This window comes from Miniopterus schreibersii, assembly GCF_964146895.1.
Source record: "Miniopterus schreibersii genome assembly, chromosome: 1".
Classification (NCBI taxonomy): domain Eukaryota; kingdom Metazoa; phylum Chordata; class Mammalia; order Chiroptera; family Miniopteridae; genus Miniopterus; species Miniopterus schreibersii.
The window spans coordinates 89,731,397-89,757,190 of NC_138101.1; the positions used below are offsets into that span (position 1 = coordinate 89,731,397).

General features: G+C 37.4%; 2 protein-coding genes across 2 annotated transcripts in view; both read left to right on the forward strand.

Moving 5' to 3' along the window:
* The window catches only part of HSPA14 (heat shock protein family A (Hsp70) member 14), a 41,195-nt gene extending 24,761 nt beyond the window's left edge, over positions 1-16,434 (forward strand). Inside the window, exons 11-14 of the mRNA XM_081130711.1 lie at positions 11,955-12,167; positions 12,806-12,979; positions 14,910-14,980; positions 16,217-16,434. Of these exons, the coding sequence (XP_080986837.1) occupies positions 11,955-12,167; positions 12,806-12,979; positions 14,910-14,980; positions 16,217-16,295 (537 nt within the window). The 3' untranslated portion in view covers positions 16,296-16,434. The remainder of the gene's footprint in view (positions 1-11,954; positions 12,168-12,805; positions 12,980-14,909; positions 14,981-16,216) is intronic.
* Positions 16,435-24,523: 8,089 nt separating this feature from the next.
* SUV39H2 (SUV39H2 histone lysine methyltransferase) overlaps positions 24,524-25,794 on the forward strand; it is a 36,253-nt gene continuing 34,982 nt past the window's right edge. The window contains exon 1 of the mRNA XM_081156239.1: positions 24,524-24,684. The gene's annotated coding sequence lies outside the window, so the exon portion shown is untranslated. The remainder of the gene's footprint in view (positions 24,685-25,794) is intronic.

Consider the following 25,794-nt stretch of genomic DNA (forward strand, 5'->3'; position numbering starts at 1 on the left):
CCCCCATTGGTGATCAAGCCTAAAACCCAGGCACATGCCCTGACCAGGAATCGAACCTCAATCTCTGGGATCATAGGTTGATGCTCAACTGCTGAGCCATGCTGGCCGAGCTGAAACTAACTTCTGAAGTATTTTTATAATTTTCAGTTCTCTTTGTTGCTTCAGTTTTGAATTTGAGTACGTCATAGACCGATTTCATAATGCTTTCTTCAATTTTTAACATATAACTTTGCATAATGTTATTATAATTTTTAATTTTATATATCTTTTGATACTAAAATGTGAAAGTATAAAGAAGTTATTTAAATTAAAATGGGCCAACTTTTCTCCTTCCCCCCACCGCCTCTCGTTTTTCTGTCTTTTCCTTCCCTAGGAAGGACAGATAATTGTTTTATTATTTTTTTCCCACTTCTGCCACTACCACCCCAAAAACACTTTCTTAGATTTTTTTTCAAGGTGTGATTTTCTCTTTTCTAATTAGTCATGTCTGCCTTTCTTTTTATTTTGTCCAGCCTTTCCAGGACACTTTTATTATTTTTCTAAATTCTTATAATGAGTGCTAACTCATTTATTTTATTTTATTTTTTTCATAATAAAAAATTAACTACAATTTTACTTAATAATAGCTTTGGTTTTACTCCACAAGCTTTGATAGATTTTATTTTCTTTATTTTCAGAATAATCTGTAATATTTTTTGTTTTCCTCTTTGGTTTAGATTTGTGTTTTTAAATACCCAAGTAGTTCAGGTGGTTAGATTTTTTAAAAAATAGTGGTTTATTTTATTAAATTACTGTGAAAATTGTAGTTGGCAAGCCCTTAAAATAGTGTTTTTTTTTAAATTTAATTTAATTTAATTTTTGTTCTTTTTACTTTACCTTTATTGTTGAGACCATTACAGATGTCTTCCTTTTAACTCTACTGACCCCCTCACCCCACATCCATCCCACCCCCAGGCCCTACCCACAGCAGTGTCCACATCCATGGGCCATGCCCATAAACATACAAGTTCCCTGATTAATCTCTCCCACCCACACCCCCCTCCCTGCCTTCCCTCTGAGATCCCTCAGTTTGTTCCAAGCTTCTATGTTACTGGATCCACTTTGTTCATCAGTTTATTTTGTTTATTATATTCCACATATAAGCGAGATCATTTGGTACTTGTCCTTCTCCGACTGCCTCTTTTCACTTAGCATAATACACTCTAGTTCCCTCCATGCTGTGCCAAAGGCCAAAAGGTCCTTCCTCTTCACAGCCGCATAGTACTCCATGGTGTAAATGTGCTACAGCTTTTTTATCCACTCATCTACTGATGGGAACTTGGGCTGTTTCCAAATCTTAGCTAATGTGAATTGCACTGCTGTGAACATAGGGGTGCATCAGTTCTTTGCGATTGGTGTTTGGGGTTCCTTAGGATATATTCCTAGAAGTGGTATCACTGGTCAAATGGCAGGTCAATTTTTAATCTTTTGAGGAAACTCCATACTGCTTTCCATAGTGGGTGCACCAATCTGCATTCCCACCAGCAGTATACTAGGGTTCCCTTTTCTCTATACCCTCGCCAACACTTGTAGTTCGTTGACTTGTTGATGGTAGGCATTCTGACAGATGTGAAGTGATACCTCATTGTGGTTTTAATTTACATCTCTCTGATGATTATCGACATTAAGCATTTTTTCATGTCTCTTAGTCATTTGTATGTCCTCTTTGGAGAAGTGTCTATTTAGGTCGACTGCCCATTTTTTAATTGGATTGTTTGTCTTCTTTTTATTAAGTTGTGTAAGTTCCTTATATATTTTGGATATTAACCCTTTATCCGATGTACCCTGGCAAATATGTTCTCCCATACATTGGGCTCCCTTTTCGTTTTGTTAATGGTTTCCTTTGCTGTGCAGAAAATTTTGTTTTGATGAAGTCCCATCTGTTTATTTTCTCCTTAGTTTCTCTTCCCCTAGGAGATGTATCAGCAAATGAGAGATGTCTAAGATTTTACTGCCTATGTTTTCCTCTAGGATTTTTATGGTTTCATGCCTTACATTTAAGTCTTTTATCCATTTTGAATTTAGTTTTGTGTATGGTGTAAGTTGGTGTTCCACTTTGATTTTTTTACACGTATCTGTCCAATTTTTCCAACACCATTTGTTGAAGAGACTGTCTTTAGTCCATTGTATGTTCTTGCCTCCTTTGTCAAATATTAATTGAGCATAACGGCTTTGGTCGATTTCTGGGTTCTCTGTTCTGTTCCACTGATCAACATGTCTGTTCTTGTGCCAGTACCAGGCTGTTTTGATTACAATGACTTTGTAGTATAACTTGATATCTGGTATTGTGAACCCTCCAACTTTGTTCTTTCTCAAGACTGACGTGGCTATTCAGGGTGTTCTTTGGTTCCAGATAAATTTTTGAAGTGTTTTTTCTAGATCTGTGAAAAATGCTGTTGGTATTATAATAGGGATTGCATTGAATTTATAGATTGCTTTGGGTAATATGGACATTTTAATGATGTTAACTCTTCTAATCCATGAACATGGTATATTTTCCCATTTGTTTATATCTTCCTCTATTTCTTTTTTCAGTGTCCTTTAGTTTTCTGAGTAAAGGTCTTTTACATCTTTGGTTAAGTTTATTACTAGTTATCTTATTTTTTTAGTTGCAATGGTAAATTGGATTGTTTTTTTAGTTTTTCTTTCTGAGAGTTCTTTATTGGAGTATAAAAATGCCATCGATTTCTGGGTGTTAATTTTATATCCTGCTACCTTGCTGAATTCATTTATTAAATCTAGTAGTTTTCAGGTGGAGTCCTTAGGATTTTCTATGTACAATATCATGTCATCTGCAAATAATGTCAGTTTTGTTTCCTCCTTTCCAATTTGGATGCCTTTTATGTTTTCTTCTTGTCTAATCGCTGTGGCTAGGACTTCCAGTACTAAGTTGAATAAGAGTGGTGAAAGTGGACGCCCCTGTCTTGTTCCTGTTCTTAGGGGAAATGGTTTTAGTTTTTGCCCATTGAGTATGATGTTGGCTGTAGGTTTGTCATATGTGGCCTTACTATGTTGAGGTATGATCCCTCTATTCCCACTTTGCGGAGAATTTTTATCAAAAATGGGTGTTGAATTTTATGGAATGCTTTTTCTGCGTCTATTGATATGATCATGTGATTTTTATCTTTCAGTTTGTTTATGTGATTTATCACGTTTATTGATTTGTGAATATTGTACCAGCCTTGCATCCCTGGAATAAATCCCACTTGGTCATGTTGCATGATCTTTTTAATATATTGCTGGACCCGATTTGCTAAAATTTGTTGAGGATTTTTGCATCTGTGTTGATTAGGGATATCAGCCTATAATGCCCTTTCTTTGTAATGTCTTTATCTGGTTTTGGAATTAGGCTAATGCTGGCCTTGTAAAAAGAGCTTGGAAGCGTTCCTTCCACTTGGATTTTTTGAAATAGTTTGAGGAGGGTAGGTGTTAATTGTTCTTTGAATGTTTGGTAAAACTCCCCTGTGAAGCTATCCAGGCCAGGGCTTTTGTGTGGTAGGAGCCCGTGGATTACTGCTTCAACTTCATCAGCAGTTATTGGCCTATTTAAACTTTCTGACTCTTCCTGATTGAGTTTTGAAAGGTTGTATTTTTCTAGGAATTCATCCATTTTATCCAGGTTGTCCAGGTTTATCCTTGGTGGCATATAGTTGTTCATAGTATTTTCTTACAATCCTTTGTATTTCTGTTGGGTCAGTTGTTATTTCACCTCTTTCGTCTCCGATTTTGTTTATTTGGGTCCTCTGTCTTTGTTTCTTGATGAGTCTGGCTAAAGGTTCATCAATCTTGATTATCTTTTCAAAGAACCAGCTCTTGGTTTCATTGATCTTTTGTATTGTTTTTTTAGTCTCTATGTCATTTATTTCTGCTCTAATCTTTATTATTTCTTTCCTTCTTCTTTCTCTGGGCTTTTCTTGTTGTTCCCTTTCTAAGTTTTTGAGTTGAAAGGTTAAAGAGTCTATTAGAAGTTTTTCCTCTTTTTTGAGGTAGGCTTGTAGAGCTCTAGACTTCCCTCTCAGGACTGCTTTCATTGGGTCCCATAGATTTGGAGTTGTCTTTTCATTTTCATTTGTTTCCAGGAAGGTTTTTATTTTTTTCTTAATCTCTTTGGTAACCCATTCATTGTTTAATAAAAACATGCTTTTCATTCTCCATGTGTTTAAATGTCTTAGTGTTTTTATTGTAGTTGATTTCTAGTTTTATGCCATCATGATCCGAGAAGATGCTTGATATCATTTCAGTCTTCTTGATCTTATAGAGACTTCTTTTGTGTCCTAACATGTAGTCTATCTTTGAGAATTTCCCGTGTGCACTTGAGAAGAATGTATATTCTGCAGCTTTGGGGTAGAATGTTCTCTAAATGTCAATTAAATCCATTGATCTTGTCTGTCATTTAGGGTCGCTGTTTCCTTGTTGATTTTTTGTCTGGAAGACCTATCCAGTAAAGTCAGTGGGGTGTTAAAGTCCCCGAGTATGACTGTATTTGTGTCAGTCTCTCCCTTAAAGTCCTCTAGAAGTTTTTTAATAAATTTAGGTGCTTCTATATTGGGTGCATATATGTTTATCAGGGTTATATCTTCTTGCTGGATTGATCCCTTTAGTATTATATAATGATCTTTCTTATCTCTTGTTATGGTCTTCATTTTGAAGTCTATTTTGTCTGATATGAGTATCACTACCCCAGCTTTTTTTTCATTTCCATTTGAATGGAAAATATTTTTCCATCCCTTCACTCTCATCCTGTATGAGTCTTTTGTTCTGAGGTGGGTCTCTTCTAGACAGCATATAGTTGGGTAATGTTTTCTTGTCCATTCATCCACCCTATAATCTCTTTATTGGGGCATTTAACCCATTTACATTTAAGTTTATTATTGAAAGATACTTATCTACTGACATTTTGTTTCTTTATAGCTGTTTCTCATTCTCTTTATTTCTACGTCTAGTTATAGCAGTTCCTTTAACATTTCCTATAATGCTGGTTTTGTAGTGATAAATTCTTTTAACCTTTTTTTGTCTTGGAAGCTCTTTATTTCACCATCCAGCTTGATTGATAATCTTGCTGGATAGAGTAGTCTTGGTTTGAGATCCTTTTTTTTGCATTACCTTGAATACTTCATGCCATTCCCTTCTGGCCTGTAGAGTTTCCAAGGAGAAGTCAGATGACAGCCTTATGGGAGCTCCTTTGTAGGTAGCAGTTTGCTCTTCTCTAGCTTCCTTTAATATTCTCTCTTTGTCTTGGATTTTTGACATTTTAATTATGACATGTCTGGTCGTGGGCCTCTTTGGATTCTTCTTGCTTGGAACTCTCTGTGCCTCCTGAACTTGTGTGACTTTTTCCTTGACCAGGTTAGGGAAGTTTTCTGTCATTATTTCGTCAAATAGGTTCTCTAACCCCTGCTTACTTTCAAACTCTTCTGGCACTCCTATATTACGAATATTGTTATGTTTTATGCTGTCCCACAGCTCCCTTAGACTGTCCTCCTGTTTTTTGTTTTCTGTTTTGGGGTCTGTGATTGAGTGATTTTTTTCTACCCTGTCTTCTAATTCACTGATCCGATCCTCAGCTTCTTCTAATCTGTTGTTTATTCCTTCTAATGTAGTCTTTATTTCTGCTATGTCATTCTTCATTTCTGACTGGTCATTTTTTATAGTTTCCAAATCTTTTTTCATGCTGTTGAACATCCTTACAATCAGTATTCTAAACTCTGTATCTCAGAGGTTGCTTATCTCTGTTTCATTTGACTCTTTCTCTGGAGATTTCTTTTGTTCTTTCATTTAGGGCTTGTTTTTTGGTCTCCTCATTTTGGCTAAATGTTAGGTAGATCTGCTAGGATTCTCAGTCTTTTTGGTGGGTCTCTGGTACAGGCCAACGTCATACGCAGTGTGTGACTGGCCCTGAGTACCCTGTTTGGTGCTATCAACAACCCCAGGCTTGAGGTCTCCACTGCTGGGGCTGGATGCGTTTGAACAGGACCGAGATGCACACCGAACTCTGCTTTTCTGAGACCTAGGTCCCAAAACAGATCAGGCAAAAACTCAAAGCACCCTGAGTTCTGCCTCAGTCTGCAGATTTGTTAATCTGATCCTCTTAATGAGCCTCAGGCTATAGAAGCTCCACAGGGTGGGGCGGCTAGTTGTTATCAGTCTCTTAACAAGCCTCAGGCTGTAGAAACTCCTCTGGGCAGGATGAGAGGCTCTCCAGCAGGGTGGGGCAATTGCTTCCCCCCTCAGGCAAAAGCCAAAAGTTTGCCTCCCAAGAAAGATGTCCCCCACTGTCTGGGGGAATGACTCTCCCCAGTCTCTCCCCACACAGCTCCAGTCCACTACACTCCCAATCTGCCGGAGCCCAAGGTGAGTGGCTGCACACGAAATGTGCAATGGCTCTTTAAGAGGGTTCCTGCAGTTCCAGCTGCCTCTCCCTGGCAGACAGAAACCCAGCTGCTTTTCACAGCCAGATGTTATGTGGGCACCTTTCTCAGTTCTGGTGCTCTTGGCTGGGAAGCCCAGCCTGGGGTTTAGGCCCCAGAGTCCTCAGTGGGAATCCCTCACAGCTGAGATATCTCTCTGGACCTTCAGCTGCTCCCACACCCTCTCCCGTCCGCACTTTCTACCAGTCTCCTTGCAGTCTCCACTTTTCTTCTTTGGTTATGAGGGTGCTCTCCAGCTCGTCTTCAGTTGCTTTTCAGGATGGTGTTCAGGATGTTTTTTCTGTTTTAGTTGTAAATCTAGATTAGTCCCGGGAGGGTGTCAGTGTAGCTCCCTCTTGGTCTGCCACAATCTTGGATCTCCTCTTTTTATGTTTGAAATATGTATTTTCTGTTAAAATTTAAGTTTTCATAAAAAGCTCATACTACAGACTAGAGATGCTTAAAGAATTTATTTCACACTTGCTGGTTATTGTCAGCATTAATAGTAACACATTCTTCATACTTTTTTTGAAAATGCCAAAAGCTAAGCGTTATTTTATAATACTTATAATGAAGGGTTATAAGTATTTATAGTGTTATTTTTTGGTTATTTATTTATTTATTTTTTTTGGCGTACTACCACTTATTGCTTATTAATAAAGCTTTTTAATGTCAAATATAAGAAATTTGAAAAGACATTCTACATTTTTATACTCATGGTATTTATGTCAGATCGCAAGATTTTAGAGAAGACTTCTTTTTACTAAACTCCAAAACAGACCTTTTGGGGAACTTTGCCGAGGCAAACATGGCTTTTCTTTTTTTCTTTGACTCCCTCACCTGATGTTCCTCATACCCTGACCTGAGATTAATATATCCCTTGTCATTTTACACCTTGTTAAAGAGGCCTAGTTTGCATCAGTTGATCCTCTTCCCTGACATACTGAGCTTTGAGAACATTCATAAAAGCGTTACCAAAAGACTGAAATAAGAAGTGATTATTAATGATTTTCCTCCTTGAGCTACCTACTTATTCAATATTCAGAATACCTGTGGAGTTATGATTGTCAAATATATGGATTAATGAGGAAATTAAAGTATTTTTAAAGGAGCAGTTTTATTTTATTCAGCTTTATTGAGGTATAATTGACAAATAAATTTATAAGATATTCAAAATGTACATGAGATTTGATATACATATACGTTGTGAAAGGAGCCCCCATCAAGTTAATTAACACATCTATCCCCTCACATAATTTACCTGGGAGGGGGGAGATGAAAATACTTAAATTCTATTCTCTTAGTAAATCTCAATTGTACAATACAGTGTTGTCAACTGTAGTCACCATGTTACACATTAGATCCTCAGACCTTATTCATCTTATAACTGTAAGTTTGTACACTTGTACCAGCCTCTCCCTGTACCTCCACTCCCCAGCCCCATTCACTGTTCTTCTATCTGTGCCTATGAGTCTGACTTTTTTATTAGATTCCACGTATAAGTGATAAGGGTTGTCTTTTTCTGTCTGACTTATTTCACATAATACTGAATTGTATATGCATATATACCAAATTTTCTTAATCCATTCATCCATCAAAAGACACTTAGGATGTTTCCATACTGAATAATGCTGCAATGAACATGAGAGTACAAACATCTTTTTGAGATAGTAATTTTGTTTCCTTTGGCTTTACCCAGAAGTGGGATTGCTGGATCATATGGTAATTCTATTTTTAAAGTCTTGAGGAATTTCCATACTGTTTTCCATAGTGACTATACCACTTTACATTCCCAGTAGTGTACAAGGGTTCCCTTTGCTCTATATCCTTGCCAACATTCATTATCTCATTTTTTTAATAATAGACATCTTAACAGGTATGAGGTTTTGATTTGCATTTGCCTTATGATTAGTGATGTGGAGCACTTTTTCATGTACCTGCAGGCCACTTATATGTCTTCCTGAAAATGTTTATTCAGGTCCATTGCCCATTTTTTAATTTGTTTTTGGGTTGTGTTTTTTACTATTGAGTTTATAGGTTTCTTGTACATTTTGGATAATAACGCTTTTTTTGGATATGTGGTTTGCAAATATTTTCTCCCATTACCAGGTGGCTTTTTCATTTTGTTATGATTTCCTTTTCTCTGCAGAAGCTTTTTAGTTTGATGTACTCCCACTTGTTGATTTTTGCTTTGGGTGTGAAATCCAAACAATCATTGCCAAGACCAATGTCAAAGAATTACCCCTATGTTTTCTTCTAGGAGTTTTATGGTGTCTTAATTCAAGTCTTTAATCCATCTTTCACTGGTTTTTGTGTATTGTGTAAGATAGTGGTACAATTTTATTCTTTTGCATGTGGTTGTCCAATTTTTTTAACACAATTTGTTAAAGAGACTTTTTTTCTCATTGTATATTCCTGGCTCCTTTGTTGACAATTGACAATGTATACATGGATTTCTTTCTTGGTGCTCTATTTCTGTTGCATTGATCTATGTGTTTGTGTTTATGCCAATACCATACTGTTTTGTTTTGTTTTTAATATATCTTTATTGATTTCAGAGAGAGGAAAGGAGAGGGGGAGAGAGAGATAGAAACATCAATGATGAGTCATTGATCGGCTGCCTCCTGCATGCCCCCCACTGGAGATGGAGCCCTCAACCCGGGTATGTGCCCTGACCGGGAATCGAATTCCAATTGCCTGGATCCTAGGTCGATGCTCAACCGCTGAGCCATGCCCGGCAGGGCCCATACTGTTTTGATTATTATGGTTTGTAATAATATAGTTTGAAATCAGGAAGTGTGATGCCTCCAGCTTTGTTCTTTCTCAGGATTGCTTGGGTTATTTGGGATCTTTTGTGTTCCATATGAATTTTAAGGTTGTTTTTCTATTTCTGTGAATAATGGCCATTGGAATTTTGATAGAGATTGCATTGAACCTGTAGATCACTTTGGGTAGTGTGGACATTTTAACAGTATAAATTCTTCTAATCCGTAAACATGGGATGTCTTTCTATTTATCTGTGTCTTAATTTTCTTTTATCAATGTCTTACAGTTTTTAGTGTACAGATCTTTCACCTCCTTGGTTAAATTTATTCCTAAGTATTTTATTCTTTTAGATGCTATAGTAAATGAGATTGTCTTCTTAATTTCTCTTTCCATTAATTCATTATTAGTGAATAGAAATAATTTAAAGTAATTTTTTATAGGTATAAACTTACTATTGCCATTTTGTTCATTATTTTCTGCCTGGTTTTTTTAGTTCCTTTGTTTCTTTCATGCCCTCTTCTTTTGTGATTTCATGGTTTTTCTGTGTGTTTTGTGTGTGATAATGATGTGTGTTTTGATTCCTTTATCTTTTATGTACCTGCTATAAGTTTTTGGTTTGTGGTTACCACAAGCTTAAATAAAACACCTTAAAATTATAATAGCCTATTTTTAGCTGATAACTTCAAACATACCAAATCTCTATATTTTTCACTCCCCCTGCCACATTTTATGTTTTTGATGTCACAGTTTATATCTTTTTTATATTGTATTTCCATTAACAAATTATTGTAGTTATTTGTAATGCCCTTGTCTTTTAACCTTTATACTAGAGTTGTAAATTATTTACTCACCACCATTACAATATTAAAGTACTCTGAATTTAACTATATGTTTACCTTTATCAGTTAGTTTTGTACTTATATTACTAATTAGCCTTTTTGTTTCAACTTGAAAAACTCCCTTTAACACTTTTTGTAAGGTGAGTCTAGTGGTGAGGAACTCCTCCAGCTTTTATTTTAATGTAGAACACATTCTCTCCAATTCTAAAGGACAACTGCTGGGTTAAGTATTCTTGACTGACAGTTTTTTTCTTGCATCACTTTGAATATTCTCTCATCTGGCTAGGAAGATTTCTGTTGACATATCTACTTACAGTCTTATGGGAGTTCCCTTATATGTAAGAAGTTGCTTTTCTCTTGGTGCTTTTAAGATTTTCTCTTCTTCTTTAACTTTTGATAGTGTCACAAAATGTGCCTTGGCATGGGTCTGTTTAGATTCATCTTATTTTGGTACTTTTGGGAATTGCTGGATCTGGATGTCTGTTTCATTCCCCAGTTTATGGAAGTTTTCAGTCATTATTTCTTTGAAACAGCTTTGTGCCCTTTTCTGTCTTTCTCTCCTTTTTTAATTATCCTCACCCGAGGATGTTTTCACTGATTTTAGAGGGAGAGTGGGGGTGGGGGGAGAGAGAGAGAAATATTGATCGGTTGCCTCCCATATGGGCCCTGACCAGGCATTGAACTCACAACCTAGGCATGTGCCTTGACTGAGAATTGAACCAACCCACGACCTTTCAGTGTATGGGACGACACTCCAAATGAGCCACCTGGCCAGAGCTCTCCTCCTTTTGAGATCCCTGTAATGTATATATTTGTTATTTATTATTGTCCCATAAGTCCCTTAAAGCTATCTTAATTCTTTTTTATTCTTTTTTGCTCCTCTGAATGGATGAATTCCCCTACCCTGTCTTTGAGTTTACTGATCCTTTCTTTTGCTTGATCTGTGTACTGTTGAACCTCTCTGTTGAATTTTTCAGTTCAAGTATTAAAACCTTTAGCTCTATGATTTCTGTTTGATATTCCTTTATATTTTCTGTCTATCTGCTGAAATTCTCGTTTTGTGCATGCATTACTCTTTTGACTTTAGTGAACATCTTTATTACTGTTATTTTGAACTGTCAGATAAATCACTTATCTTTGTTTCATTAAGATCAGTTTCTGGAGATATATCCTGTTATTTTGTTTGGAACATATTCTCCTGTATCTTCATTTTTCTTGATTCTCTGTGTTGGTTTCTATGCATTACGGAGAACTGCCACCTCTTCCAGTCTTGACAGACTGGTTCTTGTGTAGAAGATGAACCTTGTCAGTCAGTCCGACCTGAACTGCTTCTTGCCTCTCAAACCTTTGTGTATGTCCAAGCTGCTATCTTTGTTCTCAGTGGCTCTTGGTAGTTGACGGTGTGCCAAGACCATACCAAAGATGAGTATTGCAGTTAGCACCTAGATACTGGCTGATTAGAAGCCAGGCCCTCAGGCAGCAGCTGTGAAAGTATATAGTCAAATCCCTTCCAGGGAGAACCTCGGAAATGAATCTTTTTGCCTGCTCCCTCTGTAGCTGAACCCAAGTGGATAGCCATGGGGTATGAGATGCTCCTTACCCGATTTAAAAAGTGTTTGCTATAGTCCTATGGGACTTGTGAATGCAAGCCTATGGGCTATCAGAACCAGGTGATTTAGGGGACAAGCTCATAAAGGAACAATTTTATATAGAGTTTTTGAGAGACAGTGATTTATATATATGTTTATATGGTAAGTATAACATAAAATAATGCTAAAATATAGTTTCTTATATTTACCATTACATGTGATAAAGATGGGTCAGCCTGTAACACTCAGTTTTAAGAAAGAAAACAAAACATTGTTCTATAAGTAAAAAACTGAAAATGATTTTTATTTTTTAGGTTGTCCTTTGCGGAGGGTCTTCTCGAATTCCAAGGCTACAGCAACTGATTAGAGATCTTTTTCCAACTGTTGAGCTTCTAAATTCTATCCCTCCTGATGAAGTTATCCCAATTGGTGCAGCTATAGAGGCAGGAATTCTTATTGGGAAAGAAAATCTTTTAGTGGAAGACTCTCTCAAGATAGAGTGTTCAGCCAAAGATATTTTAGTTAAGGTATGTTTAGCTTTTCTTTTCCGTAAAAGTGGTATAAATTTGATGCCATAAGTTTTCATGCATACCATTTTTTACAGTAAAACTTTGTATACTGGTAAAATTTTTTAATTAATATTAATTTTACTTTTAATGAGTTTTATATATTCTTTTTTTTATTATTGATTTTAGAGAGAGAGGAAAGGAGAGAGAAAGAGAGGAAAAAAAACACATTGATGTGAAAGAGATACATTGATCAGTTGCCTCCCATATGAGCCCAATCAGGGATCAAACCTGCAACCTAAGTATGTGCCCTGACTGGGAATTGAACCCAAGACCTTCTGGTATACAGAATGACACTCCAACCAACTGAGCCACACTGGCCAGGGCTATATATTCTTTGAGTTAGTATTTATCTAACAAATTAATTTCTTAATTAACTAGTTTTATTATAAATTTCTAATACAGGTAGAGAGAGAGATGTTTCAATTTATTTTAAAAGTGGGTTGGGATTAGGATCATTTCTGTTTTCTTCTCTTGTCTATCTGTAGTTTGCAACAATTATCAGCAAGAAATATATATTACATTTTTAATAGGAATTATTTTTTATAATTGTAACAATAAATATCAACAGATATGCGTATTATTCTCCTACCTACTAGGGAGTTGATGAATCAGGAGCCAACAGTTTCACAGTACTGTTTCCATCAGGGACCCCTTTGCCAGCTCGAAGACAGCACACATTACAAGCCCCTGGAAGTATATCTTCAGTATGCCTTGAACTCTATGAGTCTGAGGGGAAACACTCTGCAAAAGAGGAAAACAAGTTTGCACAGGTAAATACATAAAATTGAATTAGTCACATGAACTGTTTAGCTTTTTTTCTGGATTAGATTCAGTTTAATATCAATTAATAGAAAATGTGTATAAGACATCTAACACATTTTCATGAATGGATTACTTCTGTGTATTCATTTCTGTAAGAAAGAAGAATTAGGCAATTTTAATTTGGAAGAGTGACAGAAAAATAAAAACAAAATACAGTTTGTATTTATACTCTTTCTTGCGTTCTTGACCCTCCTTGGTGATGAGGTATATGGCAGGGAAAATGACATTTTTTGTTTACTAAATGCCAGGTACTGTACAAGGCACTTTATCTCACAGCATTTTGACAGTATATTTGTAGACATTATTATGTGCATTTTATAGATGATTAAGAAACTGGCTTATGGTAGTAGATCCCTTGTTATTTTCTTGGTTGAGTTGATTTTTCCTCAGGTTGGTTTTATACCCGAGCCCATGCTGTTGCCATTGAACCATGTTGCCTCTGATACAGGATAAGTTTGCTTTTCAAAATACCACATGCATATTTCATACTATATCAACCTCATATCCTTTTAAAAAGAGTGCGAGGAGCCATGTTACTTGCTTAGAGCATGCCCAAGAAATATAGTTATGTTAAAACACACACAAAGATGGCAGAACCATATTTACAGTAGGATATCATTTGTATTTCAATAAAAAGATTGAAAACATGGGTCCATGTGAGGGAAGAGGTGTTTGGGTAGATGTATGTATTTAGATATCCGTGCATGGATACAGAAAATATCTATAGGTGTTTGAACTGTATTCAGGAACCTTAACAGTTTGAAGATACCAAAAGGGTTTTTTTACTTTTTAACACTTTATACTGAATTTTTATATAAACAGCACAGGACATAATAATGAATTACTTTTATGTAAAAATGAAACAAATGTAGGTAACAAAAGAGAACATATATCTTTAGCTTTATGTCTATTTTCTGATTTTAACAAAAGAATGAAAACACACACATATATAACATGTCTGGGCTCCAGCTAAGGCTTAACATCTTAAAATATACTAGAGTAGGTAGGGCCCCTTCAACTAGTAAAATTTTCAAAAGCTTTTCCAGATGTTTCTGCTGTGTACCAGATTTCTAATCTCAGGTGGCAGCCTTGGTATTCCCTTAGCTTCTCTGTCGTACATTTAGTATCTTTTCTCTTTATATACTACTATGGGACTCTGCAACTACTGTCAGTGTATCTTATACATCATATATATGTATCCTATATACAGATGCCAGACGGAGAAGAGTTAATCACATATACTGAATTTGGAAAGAGAATCTTTTAGAGAACCCAACTGTTCTGACCTCCTCCTTTTACAAATGAGTAAAGCAAGATACTTAATGCCTTGCCTAAGGTCATAAAACTTGATAATGACGAAATCGGAAAAATTACTTCCAAACTTCGCTTATTGGTTTACCTTTCTTTAGGAAACCGAGGAATTTTACAGTAAATTCATTAATATCTCTAACTTAGAAATGTAATCTTAGTTGTAAAGAAGAATTTGCCACAGGTTTCCTTTAAATAGGTTTTCCAAGTGTATTTAAAACATTTGAATTTTTTAAAGTATATATAGTATAAAAGTATATATATAGTATATATATAGTATAAAAGTATATATAGTATAATATATAAAAGTATATATATTGCCAAAATGTAATTTACATGTTATTGTAGTTATCTTCTATGCCCTCCTGTAGGTGGCATTTCATTTCATAGTTAAGAAAGCTTAATCCTCTTCTCTGAATTTTGATTACTGGTAGGAGAATTGAAAACTACCCTATTGTAAAGGTTTTGTTTCAGTAATAAGTAGGATTTGTTCCATTGGAATAATTGATGCATCCATTTATTAATATGTCAAAGTACTGACTCATCTTTGTGTTATTTTTACATAAACAGGTTATACTCCAGGATTTAAATAAAAAAGAAAATGGATTACATGACATCTTAGCTGTTCTTACTATGAAAAGGTACAAAATTTACTTCTGATGTTAAGAAAATTCACTTTGAGACTTGACCTTTTTTGTTAGTTTATTGATTCTTCACCCATTGTCATTCCAGGAAAATCAGTTAGTAAAAACTTATAAATATTTCATTAATGATTTATATTTTTTGTCCTGCAGAATTACTGTACTTTACAAAGAAAAATATATCTCAGATCATTTGCATTCTAACTTTTTTATGAACTCTTTAATTATTTTGAGTGAAACCAAAAAACTGGCTCATGCAAGTGAGATGTAATTTTTATTAATTTTAGATATAATTTTCTAAGATTTACATAATTTATATTATTAAAGGATAAGTTTATTTCAGTATTGTTACAAAAAATTTCTAGGAAATAAGTTACTAATTAAATCCAGCTATTACCATTTCCCTAACAACAGTTCATCCATAACATTATGTCTTGCAAGTAAGTCATTTTGAAATTAACATTCAAGACAATTCATTTCATAAACCATACTTAGCAAGAATATTGAATTTGTTAGAGTGCATTTGCCTTGGACTGGACTTGAAAATGGCATGATGCGTCTTGAGCTTGAATAGTCTTGAACTTGAGATCTTTATCGTTGTAGGTTTTCAAGGAATATAACTTTCATCTCTGTGGTCTAGGAGGAGAGTGTGTGTGTGTGTGTGTGTGTGTGTGTGTGTGTGTGTGTGTGTGTGTGTGTGTGTGTGTGTGATGAGAGTACATTGGGACAGTGAAACAAGAAAGGGCTTAGCATAGAAGAAGGAACAGGAGAGCCCAAGCTGGACTGCTTTGGCTCTCTAAAAATGTTATAGGAAAGAAATGAGCCACGATGGGCTGCTTTAGCTCACTGGGAAAGTCAGAGAAAATGGGGCCTTGGAGACAGGCTCAGGGGGAAAACCCAGAACAGCTGCCACTGCCCATTGCTCTCCTGGTTGCATGTCTTGTGGGGTCCCTTGGAGTTTAGGAGATGTGTGCCTATGGGGGAAGAAAAAAGGGAGGGAAAGGCACAGGCATGCTCCTGGGAGGGAGCGTGAACTACGAGGAAATTTTTAAGAACTACCTAATTATAGCATATGATACTAAATAAATTTAAAGACACTGAAATTGTGTTTCTTCCTTATCTTAATACTCTTCTTTCAAAAATTAAAATGATCTCTTTTATGCAAAGTACTCAATTTCTTAAGAACTTTGTTTTTATAAAGTGAACTTATGAAGTATTATTTTTTTGTTCATTTAGGGATGGATCTTTACATGTGACGTGCACAGATCAAGAGACTGGAAAATGTGAAGCTATCACTATAGAGGTGGCATCTTAGTGTTTCAGAAAAACCATGAATTTTTTAGAACTAAACTATCAACATTATTTGGTTTTCTTTATAAGTGATGTTTATATTAAAATACTTTGGGATGAACTGTGTAATCTATGTTTCTATTAAACTACAATATATTGATAAATATTGCAACCTTTTTTTGTTTTCCATTTAAGATGAATCAATGGTGGAAAATACACGGAACTTTTTTATGAAGCTATTTAGAATTGAATTGAGTGAACTGAGAATTTTACTGGGAATTTAACATTGTTCTTAAAATTGTTTTGTTTCCGTAACTTCTAATGTTAAGAAGTCTAATTTTTTTTAATCCTTACCCAAGAACATGTTTTGATTGATTTTTAGAGAAAGAAGAAGGGGGAAAGAGAGAAACATCAATGTAAGAGTGACACATCAATCAGTTGCCTCCCATACACATCCTGATCAGGACTGAACCCGCAACCTACATATGTGCCCTGACCGGGAATCGAACCCACAGCCTTTTGGTGTACAAGATGATGCTCGAACCAACTGAGCCAGGGCAAAAAGTCTTCTATTCTTAGATTATTAACTAAGAGAACAATTGAAAAGTCTTTGGTATTAAATGAAAAAAAAAGTTGAGAACCATGTACAAAGATACCATTCTTGCTTAAAAGAAAAGAGTAAACTCATAAACTCACCAATTATGTATAGAAATTCATGTGCCCCACAGAAAAAGGTCTAGAAGGCAAAACAGCAAACTCTTTAAACAGTGGCTTATTTATTTATTTATTTAATTTTTGTTTATTTTTGTTTAAAATATTACAGATGTCCCTTTTTCTCCCCAATTACCCATTCCACTCCGTGCCATTCCCCTCCCCAGTCCCTCTCCCCACCATTGTCTGTGTCCTTGGGTTGTGCATATATGCATATAAATTCTTTAGTTACTCTCTCCCCCTTCACCCACCCGCCCTCCTCCATCCCTCTGACATTCGTCAGTCTGATCTATGCTTCCATGTCATTGAATCTATTGTTTGTCAGTTTATTAAGATCTTTAGATTCCACATATAAGCAAGATCATATGATGTTTGTCTTTCTCTGCCTGGCTTATTTCACTTAGCATAATATTCTCCAGGTCCATCCATACTGTCCCAAAGGGTACGAGATCCTTCTTTATAGATGCATAGTATTCCATGGTGTAAAACGTCCCACAGCTTTTTTATCCACTCATCTACTGATGGGCACTTGGACTGTAAAAAGTGGCTTCTTTTGTGAAGGGAACTGTAAGGGAGGTACTTTTACTTTTTCTTTTTATAATTTTGTTTAGTTTGATTTTTCCCTCCTACAAATGAACGTGGTTTTCTTTTAAAATAAAAAGATTTATTTTTCAGTTTGAAGAGTGGGCTAGCCACAGTCTATTTATCAGAAAACATTCACTAGAGCATTGAGATCCTCAGTGGTATATTAATGAAAAAGCTTGTTCTCTAAATTAAACCCAACTAATCTGCCTGTATTGAGGGTGCAAGGTGAGTAGCACACATCAGACTCTAGATCTTATTACCAACAAAGGATTTCCATTTATTTCTCTTCTTGGTTCCCAGCAGACTTGAGAGGAGGAAATACCTTTACTCAGTGGTAAAATTCAAAAACTGCGCTGTTTTTGACCTGTTCAAACGTGGATGTGCTTTATTATTATAGTTAATTTTTATGGAGATGGGTGGCAGTAATCTTCTATTTCTAAAGATACAGAAACCAAAAGTAAATTTTTTTCATGATCATTCTACATCAAATTATTGACAGAAGCACAAAGAATTCAGATAATGATTCTAAGTCCACAAAGAAGCAGCCTTTTGGTGAGGCATACCTTATTAATCAAGAAGGCTAACTGCTTAGTTATGTCTTAGGATCTTTTCCCAAGTTATAAAGACTGAAATAAAATAAACATATATATAAGTTATTAAGTGTTTTCAGAAAATAGGAAAAGACTGCTAAGTCTAAATGTTTTGGAAAAGTGTTAAGATTTTACTTTGAAGTTATTGTTAGCTCTTTTTACTAGATCAGGAGTTGGCAAACCATGGCCAGTGTGTCAGTTCTACCCCACACCTAGTTTTGTTCAGTGTAGAACATAGCCACGCTGAATTGTATATGTATTGTTTGTGGCTGTTTTCACACTGATGGCAGAGTGAGTAGTTGCAACAGAGACAGTGGCCCACAAAGCTTAAAGTACTTACTGTCTGACCCTTTACAGAAACAGTTTGCATCCGCTGAAGTAGATTATTGAAATTTGTAGAATAAAATATCTTAAGGGTTTATTCAAGAGTTTTCTTTTCTCCCATATCCATGTAATAATTTACTTATTTGACTGCTTTCTCCACTAGGTTATTAAGCACTATGAAAGCAGAGACTCTTAGTGACCATAATAAACATATATATAAGTTATTAAGTGTTTTCAGAAAATAGGAAAAGACTGCTAAGTCTAAATGTTTTGGAAAAGTGTTAAGATTTTACTTTGAAGTTATTGTTAGCTCTTTTTACTAGATCAGGGGTTGGCAAACCATGGCCAACCAAATAGCCAGTAAGTACATCATCTGCATATTTTATGGTTTGTTTAGAAACACAGAAAGGAAACAAATAACACTGCTTCTGACTTTATTGGTCAGATTTGTATGATTTTCTCCCCCCGCCAAACATATCAAATTTAAAATTGTGATAAAAAATGCTCTATTGCTGCCCTGGCCAGCGTGACTCAGTTGGAGCATCGCCTCGTACACCAAAAGGTGGCAGGTTTGATTCTCAGGGCACATACCCAGGTTGTGGGTTCAATTCCTGGTCAGAGCAGGAGGTAACTAATTGAAGTTTCTTTCATATCAATGTTTCTCTCCCTCTCTCTAAAATCAATTTTTAAAAAAATTATTTAAAAAAATTTTAAGTGCACTATTGCCTAATGAAATATACTCAAATTTTCTTATATCCGCAGATGACAGGTTTTTTTCTTTTAAATTTGTGTAAGATTCACCAATTACATTTTCTAGTGTTTTTGTATTTTTCAAGGTGAAAATAGCTGTAACATTCTTCTCATTCTTCTCATTATAAAATTAATTATAAAAGTAAAACTAAAAAAGAAAAATATATAGCCCTGGCCAGTGTGGCTCAGTTAGTTAGGCATCTCCTGTGCACTGAAAGGTTGCCAGTTTGATTCCCAGTCAGGGCACCTGTCCAGGTTGCAGGGTCCCCAGTAGAGGGTATGCAGGACGCAGCCAGTTAATGTGCCATTCCATGTTTCACTTTCACGTCAGTGTTTCTCTCTCACCGCCTCCCTTTCTCTCTCTCTCAAAATCAATTTAAAAATCTTAAAATATGTATATAAAATATCCTATATTCTACCACCCAGAGTAACAACTGTTAACATATTTTTGTTGAAGGTCTTCATAATCTTTTCATGCACATGCCAGTTATTTTTGCAGTGTCACAGGTATATATTTTAAACTTGAGCATTATTACCAGCAAAGGATTTTGTCAAATTGCAGTTACAATTTTGCCTGTTTACATGACTGACATTGTTTAAGAACAGAGCCAAATATAAAAATAGAAAGAAATGCCTATTAATACTGTGTAAGGCTTGGGAGGCTGCAAAATATTTCATCACAAACAAAGGTTTTTTATGAGAGTTTTTAAAGAATATCTGAGCATAAAACAAGTTCTATGTGAAAGTGTCAGGATTTCTAAAATAACAGAGAGTGACCGTGTAACAAAGTACTATTGTTTATTTGCTTTAATTCATTATCTCACTTTTTAATTGTGATCTCCCCACAACTGCATGGGTAGAGTATTATGTATGGCATGCTATTTTTGTGTTCTAGAGGTGGAAATAGGTTCAGAGAAGTTACATAATTTACCCAAGGTCTCAAAGTAAATAGTGAATTTTGAAATAACATTCAGATGGTTTTTTAAACTTAATTTTTTTCTAGATTGCTTACTGTTGTAAGCATGTTATGTGTATTTCAATTAAATTCACATTTCCAGTGGACATTCTAGTATTATTCTCTGCCTCTTGAAGAAGAACATTTATTTAAATGGAAGATGAGATACTTCATGGACCTCATGTCTTCAGTGGTTTTATGAAGAAAAAAAAAAGTGGAGGCATACCTTATTTTTCCCTTGAGGACACTAGCATGTGTCTCTCAGTGGCTTTTAAATTTCCCCTCCATTTATAGCCACGGTTTACCAAGATCCTCAAACTGTTTAGTCTCAGGACTCCTTTACACTCTTAAAAATTACTGAGAAACCCAAGAGTGTTGTTTATTTTGGTGATAAATATATTATTTTACCATATTAAAATAACTATTCACTTTTAAATAAAACATTTATGAAAAATGTTTTATGAAAAATAACTTTTTAAAAACAAAAAAGTGGTATTGTTTTATATTTTGTCAAATCTCTGTAATATGTGGCTTACAAAGATAGCTCTATTCTGGTATCTGCTTCAGTCTGTTTGCAATATCCAAGTTGTAAAACCTCTGGAAAACTTTACAGTATGCTCATGAGAGGAGAGTAAAGAAGGCAGATAACATATTGGTATTATTATTAAAATAATTTTGAACTTAGGAACCCACTGAAGAGTTTCAGGTCCCTGTGCCCTACTTTGAGAGCTGCTGCTCTAGATAGTAGACATGATACCTGTTGAAGGGACAAAGCCTAATCTATCCCCTGGAATTAATGGGATTCTAGACTAGAAAAATGAAGGAAACATTTGACTTACAAAAGAGTTTTAATACATTCGTTCTGTAAATTTTTACTGAAACTGATGAATACCCACCCAAAAAACAGACAAGATAACTGCAGATTTTGATAAGTGCATTTAAGGGAGCATAGAAGAAAGAACGGAAGAAAAGAAGTGCCTACTTTAGATAGAGCGACCAGGAGAAACCTCTGAAGAAGTGGCCTTTAAGCTAAGAACCAAATGATAGGAAGGTAATCAGGTGAAGAGCAGGAGGAGCATGTCCTCTGAACATGGAAGTAATTTAGCGTTGCCTTAAGTTATTTATTTCCTTGCTTACCTATCTCTTCCTCCCAGGTCTCTTCTTTTCATGTCCAGTTATATTCCCAGCACCTCATACAATGCCTGGCACATAGGAGATGCACAATAAATGATTTCTGAATGAAAAATACTCCTAGAGGATAGTGAACAAAGGGGAGAGTAGCAAGAAGTAAAGTTAGGGAGGCAGAATTCCAATCACATAAGGCCACATGGACTAGCCAAAGGTTTGGGTTGTTTTCTAGATCCATTGGAAAGTATTTAAAGCAGGAGAAGGAAACGTCCCACTTTATGTTTTAAGGTCACTTTTGTGGCTGTGTGGAAAGGGAGTTGGAGGGTAGCATAGTGGAAGTGAAACCAGGTAGGCTTTTACAGGACTCCAGTTGAGAAATGATGGCCCGTGCTACTAAGGTAATACCAGTAACGATGGGGAAAAGGGCCTGAATCAAGGTATATTTTGGACGTACCACTGACACGACTTGCTAATGGAATTAATTTGGAGAATGAGGAGAGGGTGAAAAAAATGACATCTAGATTTCCTTCTTAACACATTGTTTGTGGGTAGTTTTTATCGAGCGCTCTACTACCAGTCAACATAAAACGTATAAATACGTTTCCTGCATACAATGTGTTAAACACCAGTAGATGGTGGTGCCAGTGTATTGACATGAGCAAGTTTGTGGGGAGGACTAGGTCTGGGGACAAAACTCAAGGGTATTTTTATGAGTATGTACAATTTGAGGTGTTTGTGCAACACCTCAGTAGATATGTCAGCTAGGCACTGTGGATATTAAAGTCTAGAATTCAGGACAGATTAGGGCTGGAGACAAAAAGCATAAAGATGATGAAGATGATATTTATCCCTGGCTAGTGTGGTTCGGTTGGTTGAAGTGTTGTCCTTTACACCAACTGTTTGATTCCAAGTCAGGACACATACCCAGGTTTCGGTTTCAATCCCTGCTTGGGGCATGTGCTGGAGGCAGTCAATCAATATTTCACTCTCACATCGATGTTTCCCTCTCTCTGAAGTCAATTTTTTAAAATAAAGATATATTTAAATCCACAGGAACTGGGGTTGTCATTTAGAATGAGAGCATAAGAGAAAAGTCTCAGGGCCAAGCCCTGAGGAACCCCAGCATTGAGGTAGTATAGAGGAAAGGGAGCCAGAAAGGGGAGTGAAGAGTGGCCAATAAGGTAGAAGGAGAACCAGGAAAGAAAATTCTTAAGAATGGATGCTCATGGGGGTGCTATAAGAAAGATAGATGAGAGAAGCCTTGGGAAAGAGGTGAGGCTCTATCCAAACCCTCTCCCCTTATCAATCACCTTGATAATAAGGAATAAAAAAAGTTCCTATCCAACCCTATCACATGGAGGCCCTTTGTGATATGGTCTCTGTCCATTTCTCAAGGCTCATTGCTCATTTCCTCCTATTCTAATTCATAACTTTGAACATTTCCTGTCCCCTGTCTCCAGGACTTTGGTTATTTCTGTTCTCCATGCCTAGAAAATGCCTATATTTTCCCCATCTTTGCTAGGATTACTGGTTAAATTTGTAAATAAGTCAAAAGTTTTGACTTAAAAAATTCTCCCTAGATAATTTATATTTATCTTCCCATACATTTTTTCTTACACAGTTGAAACTGAATATTTTACAGATTTTTGTCTTTTCTTTTGCTTAACGTTAAACCCCATGATACTAAAGGCTTCATAAAGATCTTTTTAAATGGCTAGACTCTATTTCAAAATGAAAACAAACATTAATTCCTTTAATGTTCTGTGTTTATGATTTTCAAAGTTTATACAGATGCTTTGAAATATTTTTGTAACTTTTAATGTAAATTTATTTTTAAAATTCTTCTAGATGGCAAACTGCTTTGTTCCAAAGTTTTTGCAATTTGCTCATCCGAGGTTCTGCTTTAGATTGTTTAGGTCAGCAATTTTCAACCTGTGTGCCACAGCATACTGGTACTGAAAGATTTTTTTTTATTGATTTCAGAGCCAGGAAGGTGGCTGCGCCCTGCGCGCCCCCTACTGGGGATCCAGGTGGCAATGGGGCTTGTGACCTGAGCCGGAATCCAATGTGACCTCCTGGTTCATGGGCAACGCTCAACCACTCCAGCCAGGCTGAAAGAATATTTAAAACATGCAATACCTGACAATTTAGTCAGGGGCACTGATATCTTTTCCCTTAGATTATCAAATTTTAAAAATGACAACAAACACAATAGCCCTCTGGTGTGAATGGATCAAAATTATACCTATTATTTTTGTCAGATGGGCAAAAAATATATTTTTTGGTGTTCCATGGAATTTTAGTAATTAGTTTATGTGTGCTGTGAGATGAAAAAGGTCGAAAATCACTGGTTAGAACAATCAGTGGATGCAGTATGAAGAATGGATGTGGCTGGGGAGGGGTGGAGACCCATTAGAAGCTCCTAGAGTTGTCCTGCTCCAGGATCTGAGCGTCAGTGCAGCCTTGCTACAAAGGTGTGGCCCCAATCCAGACGCAGCATCAGGTACCCTACGGGAACTCATCAGAGACGCAGAACCTCAGGTTCCCAGCCCAGACCTACCATTTCAATCTGGGTTTTAACAAGATCCCCAGATGATTATTATGCCCACTCAAGTGTGAGAATCAATGATCTAGACGGTGGCTTCAAAGCGCTGCACACTAGAATCATTGGAGAGCTGTAAAAATTCCCATGTCCAGGTCACACCCCATTCGATTAAATCAGTCTCTAGGAGTGGGACCAGAAAGCAAAACCCCTCCAAACGGGATCTCAGCGTTCAGCCAGTTTCACAGCCTGTGATCTGACTAGCATGGGAGGAAAGTTAACAATGGCTATTTGCGCACAGGTCGCTGAGGAACAGGCGTGGGAGGGGAATGCACTAGATAGTTCTGCTGTTTGTTTTGATTTTTGCACAAGGCACACGTAGTGCCCGTGTAAAATAATAAGAAGAAGACATATGGGAAGGACTGATACACGTGTCCCTTCATTAGGCGACACATCGCCCAGGCAGGGGCACACGGCTGCTAACAGCCTACCACCGCCAGCCCCAGCCCGTGGGGTCCCCGCCGGCCCGCGGGGTCCGTCCCAGCCCACCGTGTCCGCCCCGCCCACGCGGCCCGCCCCTCTGTGGCCCCTGCGCCATCCGGCGCGCAGGCACGCGACGTGGGGCGCAGGCGCGGTCGTCCCTGCGGCTGGGGTCGGCCTCCGGTGACGTCAGCACGCCTCGCGGGTTCCAGCCCCTCAGCCCGGCCCCCAACTACCGCGCGAGCCGGGCAGAGGCGGGGTGCCGGCCGGTGGCGCTAGCCCGTCCGACCGCGCCAGTTTGAATGAAAGCTCCTCAAGATGGCGGTGGCCGGGGCCGAGGCGCGAGGAGGTGAGGGCTAGAGACCGGCGCCCCTCACTATCCCCCTTCTCCGGACAAACCCCCCAGGCCCGGGAGCGTGTCGGGACTCGCGGGCCAGGCCGAGCGCGGCGCCGCCTCCCGCCCTGGTGACACCTGGGTCCCCAGAGCGCGCCGCGGGCTTCTCCCTTCCCCCGGCCCCTGACCCTTCTCGCGCCTCGGCCAGTTCGCTCTGTGGAGTCTCCCCCTACGCCCTGGTCTGCGCGTCCGCCGTGGGAATCGGCCCGGTCCCGCCCCGCCGAGGTCCCTTGGGTCCCGCGGCCCCTCCCCGCCGGGTGGCCCTGTGGAGGTATTCGGGCGGCCGCCGCCGCAACTCCGGCTAATCTTCCAGGGGCTTGAGTTCCCGTGGGTGCGCGTGTGGCTGGACTCCTTTGTGGTGGTTTGAGCGGGACGTTTAGTGTTCGGGCTGGCTTTTAACTGGGAAGGGGGAGAACCCGGTGGTGTAAATGTGACCTCAGTATCGGAGGAAAGAAAGAAATTGGGGCTGAAGTATGACCGCTAAGAAAGGAAATAAGCGAGGATACACCCCAATTCGGCCGCACTAGGAGGTTAAATTCCTCGTCGGAGATTATCCCAGTAAGTGGGTATTTGAGGACGTATCCTCTAGCCCGGAGTCATTTTTATATCCACCAGGAACTTGTGTTATTTGCACGGACGCCAAAGAATTAAGTACTGAACGCGTATGTGTTCTTGTGCGCGCTTGAAAGACTGGAACTTTCATTGCATTCTAGAATTTAAAGGTGTTTTCTAGGATATTCCTCTCCACATAGATTATGAAATACTTATCCCCCAAATTTTCCTCCACTAGACATTACAGTGAACTACTGAGAGGTTTTTGTGGTGGTAATAAGATGTTTAATCTTGCAAATGAATTTTTTTCCTGCATTATATATAATCAGAATTGTTACCAAGAGTGTTTTATGTTCCTTTTTCTTTTTGTCTTTTTACTCAATAGCATTTCCATCGAAAGTTGTGTCTTGAATCTTCTTTTTACTGCAACTAAATAAAAATAGTAGCAACAACAGACAAATCACCTGGGATAAATATCCTAGAGAATCCTCTTTTGCATGTGATCAGCATAAT